Raw genomic sequence first — 20,288 nt, 5'->3', positions numbered from 1 at the left:
AGCAAATTTTGAACAAATTTAAAGTTGATAACAATTGATAAATGTATTCTATTTTAGACATACCTAATGATGATTGATTTTAACTATCGTCATGCACTTTAATTTTGTATAAAAATATTCTATATGTATACCTAGTCTGATGACAAAGCCAAATCATCATCAATCTCTAAATTATACCAAAGTATTAAAAATGACTAAGGTATACCAAGAGCAAATAATTACAAAATAAGTCTTTATCTTTTTAAAATACCCAAAAATAATTTGAAATGGGCCAAGGTTGAGCACATAGGCATGTTAAACATGGCCCAGCCAAGCTCAAAGCCAAGGCCCAGGCCTCAAACATTTGACTCGATCCACTCCATGTCATGGTCCGTCCGGCGCAGAATAAATTGACACCTCAGCAGTCGGCACCGTTCATCTCTCTCTCTGCTGCCTCTCTCTCTCTCTCTCTCTCTCTCTCTCTCTCTCTCTGTGTGTGTTATGTATAAAACTCCAATTCACAAACCGATCAGAAACCGAGAGCTCTCCCTCTCTCTCTCCGAGCTGAGTTAGGGTTTTGGGTTTCAGAGATCGGAAAATGTCTCAGACCGGGAAATTGATGCCAAATCTGGACCAGAACAGCACCAAATTACTCAACCTCACTGTGCTTCAGAGAATAGATCCCTACATTGAGGAGATCCTAATCACCGCCGCGCACGTCACCTTCTACGAATTCAATATTGATCTCAACCAATGGGTGCGTTCCTTTCTTTCCCACTTCTCTTCCTTCTGGTTGGTTTCATCGGAAAGTTAAAAAGAAACTAAAATTAAAACCCAGCTTTGAGTATGTCTCTATGTGAATTAGTTGTTGGACCAATATACTTTGGAATCTGTAAGATTTAAACTACGCGTGGTGCTTTATTTGCTCATTTAGGTTTTCAATTGCAGAGTCGCAAGGACGTTGAGGGCTCTCTGTTCGTGGTCAAGAGGTACCGTTTATGCACACACATGCATATAAATTCAAGTTCTTGAAGTAAGAAATAAATGTATGATCCAAGATCAATCCATGGTTGATATTGACTCACAGATTGCACATTGGTTGGCTGCTCTGCTTAGTTGTTAATTGTTGTGGTTTGCAGTGGCATACTGTAATTGTAGATGAAGTGTTTGAAATATTGCAGTTTTCTGGAAGTTTTTTTTTATATATTATTACTCGTTACCAAATGCTGTCCTTGGTATTTGCAGGAACACTCAGCCGCGGTTCCAGTTCATTGTTATGAACAGGCGAAATACAGGTTTGGCTTTGTTTTGCACCGTTGATCTATCTTTTTGCGGGTGGATTCTCTATGAATTTTGTGTTGAATATGTCGACCCTAAATTATTTGCTGGAAACATGTGAAGTTTTGGTTATCTGATTTACGATGCAAGAAACTTTCATGACTCATTTAGATCGGGGCAAAACCCTAGTGACTGACTGTGTTACTGCAATCCGCTCATCTTAGCTGCAGTTTTGAGTTTCTTTGATGCCATCATGTGATCATTGCTTAAGCTGAAGTAAAATCAAGGAAATCAGACCTGCAGAAATGATGTATAAGTTCTTTTCCTCTTTCTTTTTCTTTTTAAGTAATAAAATACTTAGAAGAGAAAATAGCCAGAAGATGCCTGTGCAAAAGAAAGCAAAAATATTGCTTATAAGGAAATTTCACAAACAAAATGTCAAAATAATAGGAAATAGGGATCATCCAACCAGAAAAACAGGGAAGCATGAGTAATTAATTACCTTGGGACAAAGAAAATCTGAGATTCTACACTCTCAAATTCCTTTCACCCCAACTATGCCACATGATGCAAAAGGAAATAGTCTTCCAAAAATGATTTTGAGTATGGCTTGAACAAGCCCAACTCCATGAACCCAATAAATAAATAAATAAATAAAACCTAGACTCTACCACCAAACACCAAAAGGGGACAAAAATAAAAATACCCTGAGCTTACTTCCACAAATTATCAGAACTAAGAATGGAACCAAGTGAGGCTATCAGACAAAAAAGGCCAGACAAAAGAGGGCACCCTGGGAGTTCTCAACCTCCATATTATCTTCCTGTGGAAAACCATTTCCTTTGTCACAAACATGTAGAAAGAGCAAATAGAAAAGTTACCCCCTTCCTACAGATGCCAAACCTATTGATCTTACCCCTCCCCCACACACAAAGAATCTCATGAAAGGTTTCAAAGAAAACTGATGTGGATTCAAATTCTTAGTCTTGAAAATTGCACCTGAGTTGTGAAGACCAAACAAGGTTACCGAAGAGGAGGGAACACCAGCCACACACAACACCATTCCTATCTTTTGCCAACCAGCAGAATTAAGATACTACTCTAACCATTCCAATTTTCTAGCCAAGATCTAACTCAATCCCACCTCAAATTCAAACGACACAAACTTGAAAAATCACCACTGAACTTCACAATCCTCTCATTCCCAACCCTTAAGGGACCAAACAAGGGCATGCAGGCCATTCCCCCCTGCCACCGATACTTACCAACAGTAACCTTCTATCAGACGCCCTCCCTATCATTCAGGAACCTCCATAGCCATTCATCCAAGATGGCAAACGCAAGGTATTAGGAAGGTGGACCTTATTTCCTAACCTCTAGGTGGTACATCAACGCGTCTCCAATGCCACTCAAAGAAACTCTCTTTGAAATTTCTCCTATCTATTTGCTAGATAAGCGAAAAAGAGTAATCCTGAAAAGTGAAATAATAATTTAGTTGGAATTATGTCAGGGTATTGCTGTTGCCATCTTATCATGCTGTCCAAGTTTGTGGTTAGAATACATGGATTCTTTGATTGATTAGTTACCTTGTATTTATGTCCACATTCACGCCGTCCAAGTTTGTGTGAGAATACTTGGATTCTTTGATTGATTAGTTACGTTGTATTTTACGTCCACATTCACGCTGTCCAAGTTTGTGGTGAGAATACATGGATTCTTTGATTGATTAGTTACCTTGTATTTTATGTCCACATTCTTTTGAACCTAGGGTAGTCAGAAGGTTTAACAATGTTTGTTCGATCTTAAAAATTTTTGTTGATGACTATTGCTGGTGGTGCACGTGCACATGGATTCCTTGAATGGTTAGTTACCTTGTATTTTGCTTCCACGTGATTTTGAATCTAAGACAGTTAGAAGGTTTAACAATGAACTTTTGTTTTTCTCCATCTTAAGAATGTTGATGATTGTTGTCAGTAATACACATACAGGCCAGGGCTGTTAATGATCATGTGACCCCTGATATTGGCTCGCAGAAATAATTGAACTTTGTAAATTTCTATTGCAGCTAGATGGTCTTTTGTAGATGTGAATTGGTATGAAGTAATACTTCCATGAGAGGATGCATGGACATCTACCATGTTGTATTTGTAATGAATGGTCTGGGCCTGACTTGTTACTTACTGTAAGCAGATAATCTTGTGGAGAATCTCCTGGGTGATTTTGAGTATGAGGTTCAGGTTCCATATCTGTTGTATAGAAATGCTGCCCAAGAAGTTAATGGAATTTGGTTCTACAATTCCCGCGAGTGTGAGGAAGTTGCAAACCTCTTTAATAGGTATTTTCTTTAGTTCCATCTTTCATTTTGTCAGCAGCACTATGAGGCAGTTTCTTATTCATATATTAATTAATATTTCATTTTGCTGGGTATATCCTAATATCTTATACTGAGATGAATAGAGCATCACTGTTGCATTGCCTTTGCATTTTGATGTATTAGTCAGAATTAGATATCGGCTTGTTTTTGGGAAGTCACTTCAAAAAATTAATCTCATGATTGTATACAAAACTTTCATTTTTGATTGCTCGAGAAGCTTAACATGGAAAAAAAAAAAGAAAAGAAAAAGATTGTCATGACCATAGGAGCAATAGAGGGACAATATTGTAAAGGGTTACAATAGTTTGTTAAGAGATATTTTATAATTTGTTAGGAACACATGGGTGCTATTATGAATTCAGTTAGTAGCCAGCTATGTCTATAAAAGGGCTACTTGCAAGAGGATGAGATGCTATGTGAAATGAGATTGAAATCATTTCCTTCAAATTCTCTCTATCCCTCTAAGTTTTCTCTAATTTCGCCCTCCCTTTCTGCTAATTTCTCTTCCTCCTTTCAATTCTCTCTTTCCGACTTCCCCCTACTTCTAGTCTCAACCCTAGGTAACCCTAGGAATGTGACAATTGGTATCAGAGCCAATGATTCTTGGTTGTGATTCCTGCAATTCATAGCAATTATCAGCCCGAAATTGAAGGTGAACTAAGTCGATCGTCCACAACTATGAACCTTGACAGTCCTTGTTCTACTTTTGAAGACGGAATAGGACAACGATCATCGCATGAGAAATCTGGAAGTTTCCAACAATGACTAAGGTCTAGATTGTGAAGGCGGGTGAAGGGAAAACATACCTAGGCAACTTCGATGGTGATTCTAGAGTGACTAGATCTAGGTCGCTGCAGGTGACTGAGGTGATTCGATGAAGCTCATTTCGGCGATCCTTGGCTTGCCAAGTCGTGGCCATTGGCAATTTTAATTGGCGGTTGAGTGCAGATCAAAGGAGACAATAGTCGTTGATTGGGGGTGGCGATCCATTATAGATTGGAGGAGGCGATACTTACAATTTGGTAATTCTAAAGTAAATTACTGGAGAATGGATCCCAGGATGGTGATAACAGTTAGGTTTGGAAATTGAAAGCAACAATGAGTGGCTAGATCTCGATTGTTGCTTTGCGAACTCCAGCAAATTCGACAGCAAGGCAAGTCTGGCGAATTCTATTAGAATCGAATTATCAAAAGTCTGTAGTGGAGCTAACGACTCCTATCACAAGCTGCAACTAAGATACCCAATTCGAATTCTTCTTTTTATCTTGTTTTCATTTTTTATTTCATTTTTACTGTTGTTATTTCTTGTTACTGTAATTTTGTTATTTCATTTCCCAACTGAAATTATGTTATCATATTGTAAGCCTAGGGAGGGCCCACATGTGAGGGCCAGAATAGGACAAAAGAGGTTGTTATAACCACTTGAAGGGTGTGATCTGCTATGACAACCCCCTTGCTAAGAGTATATACTCTCCAAGGCACTCTTGGAGAGGATTATCGAATTTCATCAAGAACTGTTGGAAGAAACCAAGGTATAAGGAGAACGACATAAGTCACGAACTAAGCTCCTAGATGAAGGAGGAGTTTAGATAAGGTAATAGTCCTAGATGGGGAAGGAGTTTAAAAGGATCAACAACAGCTAATATATCAACAGTTTTATAGATATATCTAATGTATATTTGTAAAATTAAATGTAGGTTATCTACAACTGTAAAGTATGAGTATTTTTAGGAGATTTTTTAGATTTCTCTTTGTATAAATATCCTCCTAAAGCTAATGAATTATTTACGGGTGAATGATTGATTTCCCCTAGTTATTCTTTCATGGTATCAAAGCCAGATTCCTGTTGGCCTAATTTTTTCCTTCTTAAAACCATCCCAAGTAGACGGATTTAGTCTCCAAGATGGTTGATGACTCCAGCAGTGAGGTAACAACCTCTAATCCTCCTCCGGCAAGGACTCTTCCTGCAGCTCCATCTCTCACGACAGCCTTGGAGAGTCCTTCTCTCCAAATTACACAATATAAACTGAATGGAACCAATTTTTGAGAATGGTTCCAATCAGTCATGTTGGTGGTTAGAGGCAAGGGCAAGGAAGGCTACTTAACTGGTGATGTGGCGAGACCAAGTACAGAGTCTGCTGGTTCAAGTATATGGGAAGCCGAGAATGCCATTGTTATGGCTTGGTTAGTAAATTCAATGGAGCCTAAAATCGGTAGGACATATCTCTTCTACAAAACAACTTGTGAGATATGGAAGGCCGTTCAAGAAATATATTTTGATCTAGAGAATTTTGCCCAATGTTTTCAAGTTAGATCTCTTATTCGAACCACAAAACAAGGTACAAACTCGGTCACTGAATATTTCAATACTTTAATAGCTTTGTGGCAAGAGATTGATCTCTTTTATGAGATCAAATGGGAGTGCACAACAGATAGTAGAAAATATGGTAAGATGATGGAGAAGGAGAGAGTTTTTGATTTCCTTCATGGCTTAAATTCAGAGTTAGATGAAGTTAGGGGTTAGTTGCTAGGGATGAAACCCTTCCCAACCATCTTGGAAGCGTTTGCTGAAGTTAGGAGGGAAGAAAGTAGGAAGAAAGTTATGCTCCCAGAGTCCGGACATCCTATCAATGAAATCTATTCCCTTCATCAGCCTTAAACACTTTTAATGGCAAGACTCCTTTATCCTCTAAAGGAGAGGCTACAAGAGAAAAACAATGGTGTGATCATTGTAACCGACCTTATCATACTCGAGAGACTTGCTTGAAAATCCATGGAAAACTAGCAAATTGGAAGCCTAGAAATCAAAGAAAATGAGGACATACAGCAGTCCAATCGGTCTATATGGTAGAAGTCGAGAAGGGGAATTCAACACCTTTTACTCTTATTGCAAATCAGCTGAAAGTTTTACAACAATTAATCAGTTAATCCTCGGTGGTCAAAACCGAGTATGCAGATAATCCTACTCCTGTGGCTTCTTTAGTCACAAAAGATAATATTGCACACTCTCTTGTATCTCAAAGAATTCCTACCAACAATTGGATCATAGATATAGGTGCCTCAGACCATATGACAGGTTCTCGATATTTGTTGTCCAATTTTGAATTATGTGATAAACCTATGAATGTTTCTATGGCTGATGGTACTATATCCTTGGCAAAGGGAAAAGGAACAGCTGTGATAGGAGGTCTAATGCTTAAATCAGTTCTTTATGTCCCAAACTTGCAGTGTAACTTAATTTCAGTAAGCAGATTGACTAATGACAAGGATTGTTGTGTAATATTCTCCAAATCATCTTGTGTTTTTCAAGATCTATCCTCAGGGAAGATGATTGACAGTGCTGAGATTGACTAATGACAGGCATGATCATTCTACTGCATCTAGGTCTCAGTTTTTATATTCTTTAGCTCTTGTTTCAAATTCAAACATTATGCTATGGCATCAGCGGTTAGGACATCCAAGATTTGAATATCTTAAATTCTTGTATCCCTCTTTATATAGCAATAAAACTCACAATTTTTCTTGTGAGCAATGTATTCTTGCAAAACAGACCAGAAAATCTCACCCTAATCATGTTTATACTCCTTCCACACCTTTTCACTTAGTCCATAGTGATATTTGGGGGCCATCTCGTACCTCAAATCTCACTAATACACGATAGTTCATCACTTTTATTGATGACCGTACAAGGGTGTGCTGGGTATTTTTAATGAAAGAAAAATCTAAAGCTTTTTTGATATTCAAAAAGTTTCATGACATGGTCAAGAATGTGTTTCAAACCTCAATCCATGTCTTGAGAACTGATAATGGAAAAGAATACTTTTCCAATGAGTTTAATTCATATTTAATTGAGCATGGTATCATTCACCAAAGCTCATGTCCTTATAAGCCCCAACAAAATGGAATTGTTGAAAGAAAAAATCGTCACCTACTTGAAATAGCAAGAGCCATGATGTTTACTACTTCTGTTCCAAATTCATATTGGGGGGAAGCCATATTAACCTCAGCCTATCTCATCAACCGCCTACCCTCCAAAGTCTTAAAGTTTAGGACTCCTTTGGTTGTCCTTCTTGACGTTTTCCCTCACCATGATAGAGTCCTAAACTCCCCTTACCTCTTGAGTGTTTGGATGTACTGTTTTTGCTCACCAAAGTCCAATCTCTTCATCCAAACTAGATCCTAAGGCCATCAAGTGCATTTTTGTGGGATATTCTCCAACACAACAAGGATACGAATGCTACAATCCTAATACCCGCAAATTTGTTGTCTCCTATGATGTATCTTTCCTTGAAACTCAGCCGTTTTTCCAACCAGCTTCTCACCCAAAAACAGTCACCCATTGGACTCCTCCTGTTTTGGACTCTTCTTCTTTGATTCCTCCCGCTAGTTCTAATCCGATAATTCCATCACATGTGTCTGAATTTGATCAAGGGGGAGAGAATGAAAGAGACCAAATCCAGAAGAGTGATCAAATTCAAACTGAACCACCACTATTGGTGTATTCAAGGAGGCCTCGTGACACTCAATATCAGCAGTAGTCCATATCATCTGAACCGAGGGTGAGTCTAGAAAAATTATAGAAACAGGAGGTTGAAAGGGAGGCTGATATTCAGGGAAATAGAGCAGAAGTGCAGCAGCAACATAAGCAAGAGTATGATCTAGATGTTCCCATTGCTTGGAGGAAAGGAATCAAATCTTGCGCTAAGTATCCTATTTCTAAATTTCTAGGATATTCAAAACTGTCTTCTAAATTCAAGGCATTTACATAAAGCATCAATGATGAGGCTGTCCCTAAGGATATTTACTATGCACTACAAGAGGAAAAATGGAGGAAAGCGGTTATGGAATAAATGCTAGCCCTCGAAAAGAATGGCATGCACCTGGGAAATAGTGGATCTTCCATATGGAAAGCACGCAGTTGGCAGCAAATGAGTTTTTACCATAAAGTACAACTCGGATGGCAAAGTGGATAGATACGAATCAAGGCTTGTAGCTCAAGGTTTTACTCAAACACAAGGCCTTGACTATGAGGAAACATTTGCACCGATGGCCAAACTTAACTCTATTCGGGTGTTATTGTCATTAGCAGTAAATTTGGACTGGAAACTCTATCAACTAGACATAAAAAATGCTTTCTTGAATGGTGAGCTAGAAGAAGATATCTACATGAGAATTCCCCCTGGTTTTGAAAGGAAAGATACAAGAGGAAAGGTATGTAGATTGAAAAAATCCTTGTATGGTCTAAAGCAATCTCCTAGGGCATGGTTCAAAAGGCTTATACAAGCAAGGACAAGCAGATCACACTCTCTTTACAAAAGTTGATTGCAAAGGTAAGAAAACTATCCTAATAGTCTATGTAGATGATATAATCATCACAGGAGAGAATTCTCAAAAGATAGAAAGGTTGAAGCAGGAACTGAAGGAAGTATTTGAAGTAAAAGACTTGGGAGAGATGAGATATTTTTTGGGAACTGAAGTAGCAAGAAGTAGCGAAGGTATTTTTCTATCTAAAAGAAAAAACATTCTAGATCTTCTAAAAGAGACGGGAAAACTTGGTTGTAAGCCTGTGAGCACTTCATTGGAGCCTAACTGGAAAAATAAAAGGGAGAAAAATGAGGAACAACTAGTAGATGTTGGAAGTTTTCAACGTTTGGTGGGAAAATTAATTTATCTATTTCACACACGGCCAGATATTGCGTATGCAATGAGCATTATTAGTCAGTTCATGCATTCCCCAACCAAAAGACACTTAGAAACTGCATATCATATTCTTAGATATTTTAAAGGGACTCTCGAGAAAGGAATGCTATTCAATAAAATCGAGGAGAGAGGAATAAGAAGCTATGAAGATGCAAATTGGGCCAGATCCGTTGAAGACAGTAAGTCTACATCAGGGTATTGCACTAAGCTTTGGGGAAATTTGGTCACATGGAGGAGCAAGAAACAACAAGTTGTTTCAAGAAGCAGTGTTGAGGCTGAGTATAGGGCTATTACACGGAGTATTTGTGAGGTAATTTAGGTGGAAAGGCTCATGGAGGATTTATTTATTCCTATAGCTGGACATAAAGTTCTCTACAGTGACAGCAAATCAGCTATAAGCATAGTAAATAATCCGGTGCAACATGACCGGATGAAACATGTTCGAATTGATAGTCATTTTGTTAAAGGGGAGCTGGAAAGTGGAGATATAAATCTGACTTATATTCCAACAAAAGATCAAGAGGTAGACCTCTTGACTAAAGCAATGCAAAAGCAGGGTTCTGAAGGGATAAGAAGCAAGCTGGGAATGATTGACATTTATTCACTAGCTTGAGGGGGAGTGTTGGAAGAAACTGAGGTATAAGAAGCACGACATAAGTCACGAACTAAACTCCTAGATGAAGGAGTTTAGATAAGGTAACAGTCTTAGATGGGGAAGGAGTTTAAAAGGATCAACAACAACTAATATATCGGCAGTTTTATAGATATATCTAATGTATATTTGTAAAATTAAATGTAGGTTATCTACAGCTGTAAAGTAGGAGTATTTTTAGGAGATTTTTTAGATTTCTCTTTATATAAATATCCTCCTAAAGCTAATGAATTATTTATGGGTGAATGATTGATTTCCCCTAGTTATTCTTTCAAGAACAATCTGAATTCTCTCTCAATTTTCTCTCATTTCTCTTCTCTTCCTCTATTATCTCTTTCTCTATTCTTATTTGTATCTCCCATATTATTTCTCTGTTGCTACTATTTGATTCTCACCAAATCAGGAAAGTAGTTATTGTCATTGCTCAACAGTGAAGGCTCCTTACGGAATTGATTGAGTTTCAGTGAATTTAGGTTTGTTGAATTTGAGTGTCGAAATAAGTTTTCGAAGAGGTCCTTAGAAGTTGATGAAGAGGCTGTTACAGAGGAAGATTTGCAAAGAAAATTGAACTATGGAGATGGCTACAAGACTTAGTGGAAGTGCACAGTCAAGGGAGAAAACACTCAAGGAGGAATGGGTCGCAACAAGAAATGAATTCTATAACCTCAAACGAAAGCTAGACGACTTGATGATTCTATTCTCACAGAAATTTCAGGTTAGTGTTCTAGCTGAATGCTTTTCTAAGGAGTTCTCTGCTTCCTTAAATCAACTTAGAGATGAATTCAATAACCTAACGCAAGAAGGGTCTATAATGGATTATAAGGTCAAATTTGAGGAATTGAAAGCGTTGATGCTTAATTCTGAATGGACCTTGAAGGAATCTTACTTTGTGTTGAAATTCACTAATGGTCTTAATGTTGTGTTGAGACCTATTGTGAAAATGATGTGTCCTGGCATGGTAGAACAAGCGGCTAAGAGGGTGAGGCTACATGAAATGACACTGAAAGCCATTTCTAGAAAGCACAGGCGGCAGTCTAATGGTTATACTAAGAGCAACCAGCAGATTGGAGGTATTCCTAAGATTGCCGAGACCCTAAGATTAGGACTGGTTATTGCAAGAAGTGAGAAAAGACCTGAAATGGAGCAGGCCATTTAAGATGACAAGGGAGGAAGGGCAACTACTAGAGGAATTATTGAGGCTTCACTGGAGGAGGAATCCATATAAATGAATCATGTTACAATTGCCAAGAAATCCAAGGGACAACCAATAAATCATGATAAAGTAGCATAGGACATAGGACAAAACATTGATTCATTGGTGATGCTAGCTAATAGTTAGGCCAAAGATAAGGTGAACCATGATCCAAATCCTACAGAAAATGCTGGAGTTTCTTTAGATCATACTGGCCAAGTTGGTACCTACTTTTTCTCGGCACCAAAAATTGATGAAGAGTGGCCAAAGATTGATGAAGAGGCTGATAGGTACAGCTTAAGGGTAGTCTTCTCTGAGCTATGGCACCCAATTGGATCAGCTATGGAGACGCATATTGTTCTTTCTGATCTTAAACAGAAGGGGAAGCTTCCTCCAGCATGGGTTGCTAAATTTCTAGATTCGGTATCCTTTTTACAACACTTGACGTCCCCAAGTCCTACAAATCTTCCACCTGTCGTTGAACTAATCCAACATGCCTTGCCTGCAAATGGAATATAAATTGTTAAACAATATGTTGTAAACAATGCATAATTCAGAAGACCCCAATGATTATGATAAAGTTGTGAATGCTATATTCAATGAGGAGATTCTAAGCACCAAAGACCACCATGAGAATGTTAGAAGATTAGTTTTGGCTAGAAAGGATACTTTCCCTATCCAGTATGTAGATTTTGACATTGAAGTCTGAGCCCAAGTTGTCGCAGTAGCAATGGAAGTAATTAGACAGCATTGCACTAAGCATTTGGAGATAATGCCTATGAGGCTGTTGGGAGATTCTCCACAGCTAAATAGGAGTGTTGTCAAACTTTTGATTCACGGGGGAGACAAGATTGAGCTTGGACATGAGCTGCATTACCCTTTGTGAATTGGGTTGTTGCAAACCAAAAATCATCTTCCAAACGTTATGAAATATCATATGTTTATCATAGAGCAATTTGGTATGGGGCAAGGATAAAGGTATAGCATAGGTAGAAGGTGGCAGAGCTTTTTGTCTTGGCTGGGCTCTTTGCATCTTCAGTTGTCTGAAAAAAAGTCAAAAAGGGTGGTAAGGCTATCTCCAACCACACTCCCAATTCTAGTCCTTATTATATTATAAACAATTCACTTGCATCTTTGGTCATCGCCGCCACTAAACAATTTGGTCGTCACTACTGACGGATCTGCTTGTTGTCGTTGCCGCTGTTGAATCTAGTGATCGTCGCAACCGCGTCTGCTCACCTTCTGCCACGTCTGTTGGTTGTCTTCTTTGGCCAATTTCCTCTTCTAGACGATCGCCTAGACCTCCGATCTGTGGATTTGCTATGAGGGCGGCCCTTTTCTGACTGTAAATCAGCTTTCACCGATGTTGAGATGGCCGTTGTGGGGTAGAGATAGCGAGGGTGGCTTGTCCGAGATAGATCACCAAATCTGGCGAGGGGATTGGGATTTGCCAAAACTTTAGCGAGAGGATTTGGCAATGGCAAGTAGCATTGGACACCTCCAAATCAGGTTGCCTCGCTATCTATTTGGCTTGGCGAGCGTTTTGGCAAAGCGTTGGAGACAACCTAATAAGACAACAACTTCGGCAAGAACTCAATCTTGCAAAAGCGACTATAAATAGGTTGCAGATAGTAGAACTAAGGGTCTGTGCAGTTGCATACCAGGACCTTCCTAGGTTGCAAAGTGCCCTTCTTGCTAACAGGCTTACACACAAGGCACTTGATGAATTGTCAGAGCTCTTTAGCTATTTAAAAGTGTGGAAAATTGAGAACCATGTGTTTGTTGATGCCCTAATGCCACCAACTGAGGGATATCATAGTGATTTGCTTTTTCAAATATATTCAAGGAGAATAGTCCTGCATCAATTATGGAAGGGACAATGCTTGCTATTGGTGGTCGCTATGACTACCTACTTCATCAAATGTGGACTAGTGATTACCAATCAATTCCTCCAGGTACTGTTGGGGTCAGCCTTACCCTAGGAATTATAAGTCGTGGATATCAGACCATTTAGGTATGATGGAAGTACTAGTGTACTAGTTTGTTCTAGAGGTGGAGTTGGCATACTAGAAGAATGCATGGAACTAATCGTCGAGCTGTGGGAGCAGAACATTAGGGCTAAACAGAGGAATTGCCATGCAGTTGGGAAGATGTTGAAAGAAAAGGTTGTTATTGGACTACTTATTGCTACCATCCATTGGCATAGTTCATGTATGAAGATCCAAGACATTGCTGGGACTTACAGGTCAATGAGAAAAGAGAGCCTTCCCATGGAGATCTGCGAAGACAACATTTTACAAGTGCAGGAAAAGCAAAAGAGAAGGAACATAAAATCAAAGAGGAATGGGCCTAGAATGAGAGAGAGAGAGAGAGAATGGGAATTGGATGAAGAAACAGTGGCTTAGCGGTAATAAGTTTCTTGGGGGCAAGAAACCTCTCAAGGAGGGTGGAATTGCCATGACCTTAGGAGCAATAGATGGGCAATATTGTAATAGGGTTATAATAGTTTATTAGGAGATATTTTGTAAGCTGTTAGGAGGACATGGGTGTTGTTATGAATTTAATTAGTAGCCAGCTATTCTTATAAAAGGGCTACTTGTAAGAGGATGGGATGTGATATGAAATGAGATTGAAATCCTTTCCTTCTAATTCTCTCTATCCTTCTCTTGGTTCTCTCTGATTTCTCCCTCCTTTCAATCCTCTCATTCCGATTTCCCCCTAGTTCCAGGCTCAACCCTAGGTAACCCTAGGAATGTGATAAAGATGAACAAACAAGAAACAAAATCAAGCACCTGTGCAGGTTCCTGATGGAAGAATCTGAAAAGAATTAGAAGATAGTTGAGGATAATAGATTATCACATTCTCTATCTTGATTCAAATGGATTGGGACTGGGCTCTTGGTTGGAAAGAATATGCATTGGTCCATCTGGTAATTAGGCTTGACTTTTTCCCCCTAAATCATTGATATGTTCAAAACTACGCTTGTCTAACGTAATTAAGAATAAAATTTAAACAAATCACATAATTTTTCAAAGGTTTTTGATAAAGATAAGAGTACAGTGAGTTGAAATTGAAGATTTCTATGAAATGTTATCGCTTAAAGACTTATCATGTTCTTATGATGCCACATCAACTTGTCTACATCACCCCCCCAGGGGAAAAAAGAAAAACTCCATCAGTCCAAGCAGCAGAACCCCAGTCAGGTCTATCTACAAAAATTGATTTTTAACAGTTAAGTAATTACAAGAATCTAGAGTATGGTTGCCTGAACTACCATATGTCCTAGTCCTGTATACTGGGGTCAGTCTCTGCTTAATCTACTTAGTGGATTGAACATATCTAATAGTTGATGTGATTAGCCTACTAAGAATCAATGCAGTTTGTGATAGTTGTTACCTATTAGGGTTATATCATTGTTGGAGCATTTATCAGATGACTTTTAGGCAGTTGTGAAGATTATTGTTTTTATTTTTCAAAAAGACTATTGATTTTGTTTAATAAACATAAACCTTGTTGTTCTAATAACTCCCATTTGGTAGTGGTTAAATATCAATTAGTTTCATTCTGGCCTACTAAATCAGGGAAGGAATAAGTAATTATGTCAGTAAGATAAAGGCTTTTTGGAATTAGTTAATATGTTAATTTTTTTTCATTGGTAGGGCCTGCATTTTGTCTTTACTAGAAGATCATAACTAAGTAATGACTCTACTTATTGCTTATGCCTTTTCACTTTCAGGATACTCAGTGCATACTCAAAGGTGCCTCCAAAGCCAAAATCTTCTAGTAAAAGGTAATTGTTGATTTTTCAAATTTACTGATGGTTTGAGTACTTATTTGCTTAATTGATTTATATATTAGAATCTGCTGATGTGCAAAATGTACTTTTTGGGACAAAATTTTACCTTTTAAAGATTGATATATATACAAACTGTTGTTTTGTCATCCATGATCAAGCTAATGTTCCATGAAGTTTTTATTTTCTTTATGTATATGTATAGGGAAATAAGTATAAATAATGATTACCTTAAACCTCTGCAATTTCTTAAGACTATCTTTGTGCCATAAACAATATGGTACTCATTATTTGTGTTAGTTTGAAACTCTTTTTGTATACTGTTCTGTACAACCTCAGAGAAAGAAAGGGTGGAACAAAATTTTTTTTTGCATGCGTAGAAAAGGAGAAATATGTGTACCTTTTCTGTAGTTTCTCTTTTTCTTGCTTCTAACATTCTAACTAGAATGTTAGAATGATGTTAAATACATAATACAAGCAATATCTGTCCAAATATGGAGGAACCATGTGAAAGGTTTGTTTCACCTATTATACTAATTCCTTTCAGAGTCGAAATTAAATGTGAAACAAAATCAACCTGAGGCGGTTATGGATGAAAAATCTCTTCAAGTGGTGTTCGTACTTTCTAAGCCGGTTGTTCCCACAATTTTGTTGAAAATGTTTGGGTAAAACTGAGTAGCAGTGAATTATGGAACTTGTAGAAAGAAGAGAGTTAATATATATAATTGGAGGAATTCTTAATGAAAAGGCTCTAGACATGCTAGTGAAGCAGAGTGCTAGTATGATATATAGTTGGGGGAATTCTTGTGAATCTTAATTTTTAATAAAGTTATTTGATTTATACATTTTCAGATAGCACGGTTCAGATGATGGAGTCATACATAGATTGATAAGCAAAAGCTAGAATTTTTCAAGTTTTGCCCGCACCTTACACTATCTCATGCAAAAATTGGAAATAACAAGTTCAAAATGGAGACTAAAGTGTCTTGTGGAATGTCCTTGGTATTGACTTATGAGTGCATCAAACATTTCTTTATGGTATATGCAAGTCAACCTGTGAATAACCAGTGCCAGTTCCTAGATCAAACTTTGTTTTGTGTCTCACTCTAGTTTTTATTTTTCCTTTGTTATTTGATCTTGTTGATCAAGGATTTCACTATGGTTTTTTTTGCTAATTTCCTTTTCCTCTTTCTTGATCCATATTGTCATTCATAGTGAGTTTGAAGAACTTGAAGCAGTCCCAACCACTGCAGTGATTGAAGGGCCACTGGAACCGCCACTCACTGCTCCTGCTTCTACTGGGGTTGCTGAAGATTCTTCCTTTGTGAACTTCTTCAGTGTATGCTTCCTAATTTTGAACTTCCTTCTATTTCTATTTCACCCCCTACTTGATTGTGAAAGTTGTTCCGGTTTATCTTAAAGTAAATGGCTGTTGGTAGTGGTTGTGTGCTGCATGTTCAACCATTCTCAGTTGGCAAATATGTTTATTAGAAATGTCCGACTTAGGAAAAAAAAGAAGAAAAAATGTATTGACGCATGATGTCTCTCTCTATCTCTCTCTCTCTCTCTCTCTCTCTCTCTCTTGCTCTCATGTATGGATACTTGCTTTCATTATATTGATTGAAAAGAAATTTAGAGAATTAAATCTGGACAAGCTGAAGATGATAAAAGAAACGTAGAAGAGAGCAGAGGACAATATTGGAATCTTATTGAAGTGGAGTTGTGGAGAAATTCATTGAAGGATGCAAAGTGCATAATAACACGGAGACACTACATTAGTATTAGCATTCAGTGTTCATTTAATATTAAAAAAAATTGCTATATGTAGCCAAACCATAGGGGCATTTTAAGGAGCTTAAGATCTATGAAATTAGAGCTAGGCAACAATTGTTTAACAGTACTGCTGAGGAAAACACAAATATGATTTGGTCGCAGTTTACTGGTTCAATTGCAGGGCAACCTATTTGAAAACGTGGCAAACTTCTGGTGTGCTGTAAATCAATATGTTTTGGGCAACGCATGTTGGATTAAAAGAAGTCTTAGATCTTTAGTAGTGATTTTTAAAGTAACTGTTGTGTGGTTTTATACCTTTTTTTTCATAAAATGAACATAAAAAAATTTGTATTCATCAAAATGTGTAAACACATAACATAATACAACCCTGCACTGAATGGGGTAAAGAATATATTTTATCATCTTCTGTCGTAAATTGAGAGGGTAGGGGGGACAGGGAGGGGGGACAGAGAGTGGAAACCCTGCTTTTCTAAGCTAACGGCACATCTGAAACTCAGTGGACAGGGACTTGGATTTTTGAGGGAGTCTTAAAAAATGAGCAGCCGCATATATATGTGATTGAGGCTCCAAAAGCTGAATGACTCCTCGGAAAGACACAATGAAGCTAGTAGATTCAGTCATTATAAGATACCTTTGTAGTGATGATATGGCATGGCCAGACAAATTTATTAAAATGGAAAACAAAAGGAAAAGAAAGCCAAATAAAACAAGAAAAATATGGAAAATATATCAACCAAACTGCCCTTTGTTCAGTGATTGACCATAATGGCTTGAACCATGAATTCTCCAAGTAGTTTTCTGTTTTAAATTATAGATCAAATTATATCTAACAAATAAAAGAGGCCTATGTGGGTGGGAAAATTATAAATTGTTCTGAGTTCAACCAAAATAGAGAGCCAAGCAGTTAAAGATCCCTGTTAATGAACCAACTAAGCAGTAGTTGGAGATATCCCAAAACAGTAACGTGCCTAAGTGAGTAAGCATGCGCATAGCAACATTTGGGTGCAACCAGTGTTTAAGACTTGGAGCTTGGTTATTGAGGAGGTGCACAACTAGGTAGTAAGTGAAGAACCCAGGGAGTTTCCATTTCTCCAACTAAAATAAAAAAACTGGAAGATATTCGCATAAGCTATTGTGTATTATTTGTTTCATCTTTGAGAAGCAAGTCAAGATTCTAGTATTGTGCATGGCAAGTCTCAGATTCTAGCAGTGTCTTGCAAGTTTTCATGTTTTGTCTGAAGTCATGCCATTAGAAGTGTTGGGTTTACATATTTCCTTTGGTGCATATCTGTCACTCTGAAAACTTCCCATCAAAGATGTGCAAGAAAACTTTTTATCTTTTTTCTGATAATGGCATGATAAAGATTTACTGGTATCATGGTTATTGCCATCATGTTTGAGAAATTCAAAGAACCCTTTCACTTTTCACAAATCGGAAATGCTACTTGTGTACTCAACTTTGACACTTGGGGTGACACTCATGCATTAATGTATTGTACTGTGTGTCATATCAATGCATATATACAATACATTAAATGCAGTGTGTCACCACAAGTGTCAACATTTAGTGTCCAAGTAGCATTTCTGTTCCTCAAATACTTGGTCCTGTGGGATGCATGGTTCACTGGTTGTACAGAAGTTAAAATGTTAAGGAATCTTTGCAATGGCACATTGACCCAAGGCAGTTATGATAAACTGCTTCATCTGTTGAAGGACCAATTTGTTTCTTTTCTATTTAGCATTTGGGTGCAGAATATTAGCACAACTCAGGAAGAAAAATGATGATTCTGGAATGGAGGTGAAGGTAATATTGCCGACAGGAACTTGTAAAAACTTCTGAATGATATGCTTGGTCGGTAGCTTATACGTATCCATACTTGTTGACTGAAAAATACCCATGCTTGTGCCTTGTATTTGATTTATTTTCTGTTTCTTGACATTTTGGCTGCAACATATACGAGTCCTGATGTCTTCCAACTTTGCTTATTGCAGACAGCCATGAACATCGGACATGGTGCTCCAGGTGTGGTAAACTCTGGATATCCGACATCATCTAGTGTTCCTGCATCTCGTGTTCCTAGTTTTTCTCCCTCTCCTGTTCCAACTCCTCAAGTTCCATCTGTTCCCGCTCCTCCATTGGCTTCATCCACCACTCCTGTCCCCCTCCAGGACACCCCTGACCCAACCAAGAATAGCAATTGGGTTGCCAATCTTATCAAGCCATCTTCCTTCTTCACTCCACCTTCGTCTGCTTTGATGAATCCACCTATCTCCTCGCCGCTGCCTTCTGCTCTTCACCCTCCATTGAATCTGCAACGCCACCATGGTGCTCCAATTCTTCAACCCTTTCCACCTCCGGCACCACCTCCATCACTAACTCCCGCAACCACTACTGCTCCAAACTATGGACTACCTAATAGAGAGAAAGTTCGCGATGCACTTCTAATGCTTGCTCAGGTATTTCTAGTTCCGTTTTCCCCATTCTGTGTATTATTACTGAATAGCCGTCAGAGTCTCTGAGACTGTAAAATTATTTCTTTTTTTATTAAATCTAAACGATGCATGTAGTTGCAATGGTGCTAACTAATGCACCTGCATAAACCTAATTTTTTTGTTTTCCAGAGAATGGCCGCTTCTACTTACTTACTTCATTTATCTTTGAATTTTGCTATTGCGCCCAGGACGATAAGTTCATCGACATGATCCACCAAGCATTGCTGAAAATGCATCAATCATGAATAATATAAGAAGAGGCAATTAGAGTGCTCTGTAAATGTGTTGCATTGCAGATCAAGACGCATGTAAGGTGGTATTTGTATAGCCTGGTTTTGTGGGTTTTGTTGGTAATAGTGGCTAGCTAGCTAGTATGGACTGCACTTCGCCCGCTCGGATCTATATTTCTAGATGCTCCTTTCTTCTCTGAACGCAGTTGTGTTAGTCTAATGTGTGCCTGTGGACTTTTATTTGAGGAAGCAATGTATAAACTGACATTTGGTCCCATGATCTTTGCTCTCGCTCTCAGCCATCCGCTCTACCAAAGTGTCCATGCTTTTGGCTTCATCACAATTTAAGTCGACTCGATCCAACCATTTCAAGTTGCATCCAAGTCCTTTTTGGGGGTGGGTTCATGTTGCGATCATAATGCCAACATGTGTAAAGCATTAATGTAACTGATTCAGTGTCAGAATGTTACAGTGATTTGAGTTATAATAGAAGAAAATTTCAGGTTAAAGAAATGTGATGGGTTGAAGTGTACGGAAATATTATATTATTTGGACACTGAGAGGACTGATATTTGGTGTGATCTTTTTGTATTTGTGCATTGTATTGTATGTTAAAAGAGCAACAATTAATAGTTTTAACACCTTTTTGGACAGAGGAGAAGAATACTAGTGATGTTCTTCTAGTCAAAGATTAAAAGAAAAACTCTGTGAATAAGGCTTAAACTTTATACAAAATATAATAAATATGACTTATGTATGATACAAGCATTAGAACTAAATTTAATGAAACAAATTAGAGGTGT

At 38.0% G+C, this 20,288-nt stretch overlaps 1 protein-coding gene across 1 annotated transcript; it reads left to right on the top strand.

Annotated features, from left to right (window-relative positions):
• The first annotated feature begins 416 nt into the window (after positions 1-416).
• On the top strand, positions 417-20,132 carry LOC127789010 (mRNA-decapping enzyme-like protein). The gene is made up of 8 exons (XM_052317740.1): positions 417-736; positions 928-968; positions 1,225-1,274; positions 3,448-3,592; positions 14,912-14,965; positions 16,184-16,307; positions 18,755-19,219; positions 19,444-20,132. Exons 1-8 carry the CDS (start codon positions 578-580, stop codon positions 19,498-19,500), a joined length of 1,095 nt encoding a protein of 364 aa, XP_052173700.1. The 5' UTR covers positions 417-577; the 3' UTR covers positions 19,501-20,132.
• Positions 20,133-20,288: the final 156 nt, after the last annotated feature.

The sequence above is a fragment of the Diospyros lotus genome, chromosome 13, assembly GCF_014633365.1.
Source record: "Diospyros lotus cultivar Yz01 chromosome 13, ASM1463336v1, whole genome shotgun sequence".
Taxonomy (NCBI): Eukaryota; Viridiplantae; Streptophyta; class Magnoliopsida; order Ericales; family Ebenaceae; genus Diospyros; species Diospyros lotus.
The sequence above is the reverse complement of the archived record's forward strand: the minus strand, read 5'-3'. Positions and strand labels throughout refer to the sequence as shown.

What these genes read in the sequence shown, in the direction of transcription:
- LOC127789010 (XM_052317740.1), top strand. Translation starts at nt 578, where the DNA reads ATGTCTCAGACCGGGAAATTGATGCCAAATCTGGACCAGAACAGCACC. An exon ending in ATATTGATCTCAACCAATGG is followed by an intron (nt 737 to 927) that starts GTGCGTTCCTTT and finishes TTTCAATTGCAG; the next exon opens with AGTCGCAAGGACGTTGAGGG. An exon ending in TCTCTGTTCGTGGTCAAGAG is followed by an intron (nt 969 to 1,224) that starts GTACCGTTTATG and finishes TGGTATTTGCAG; the next exon opens with GAACACTCAGCCGCGGTTCC.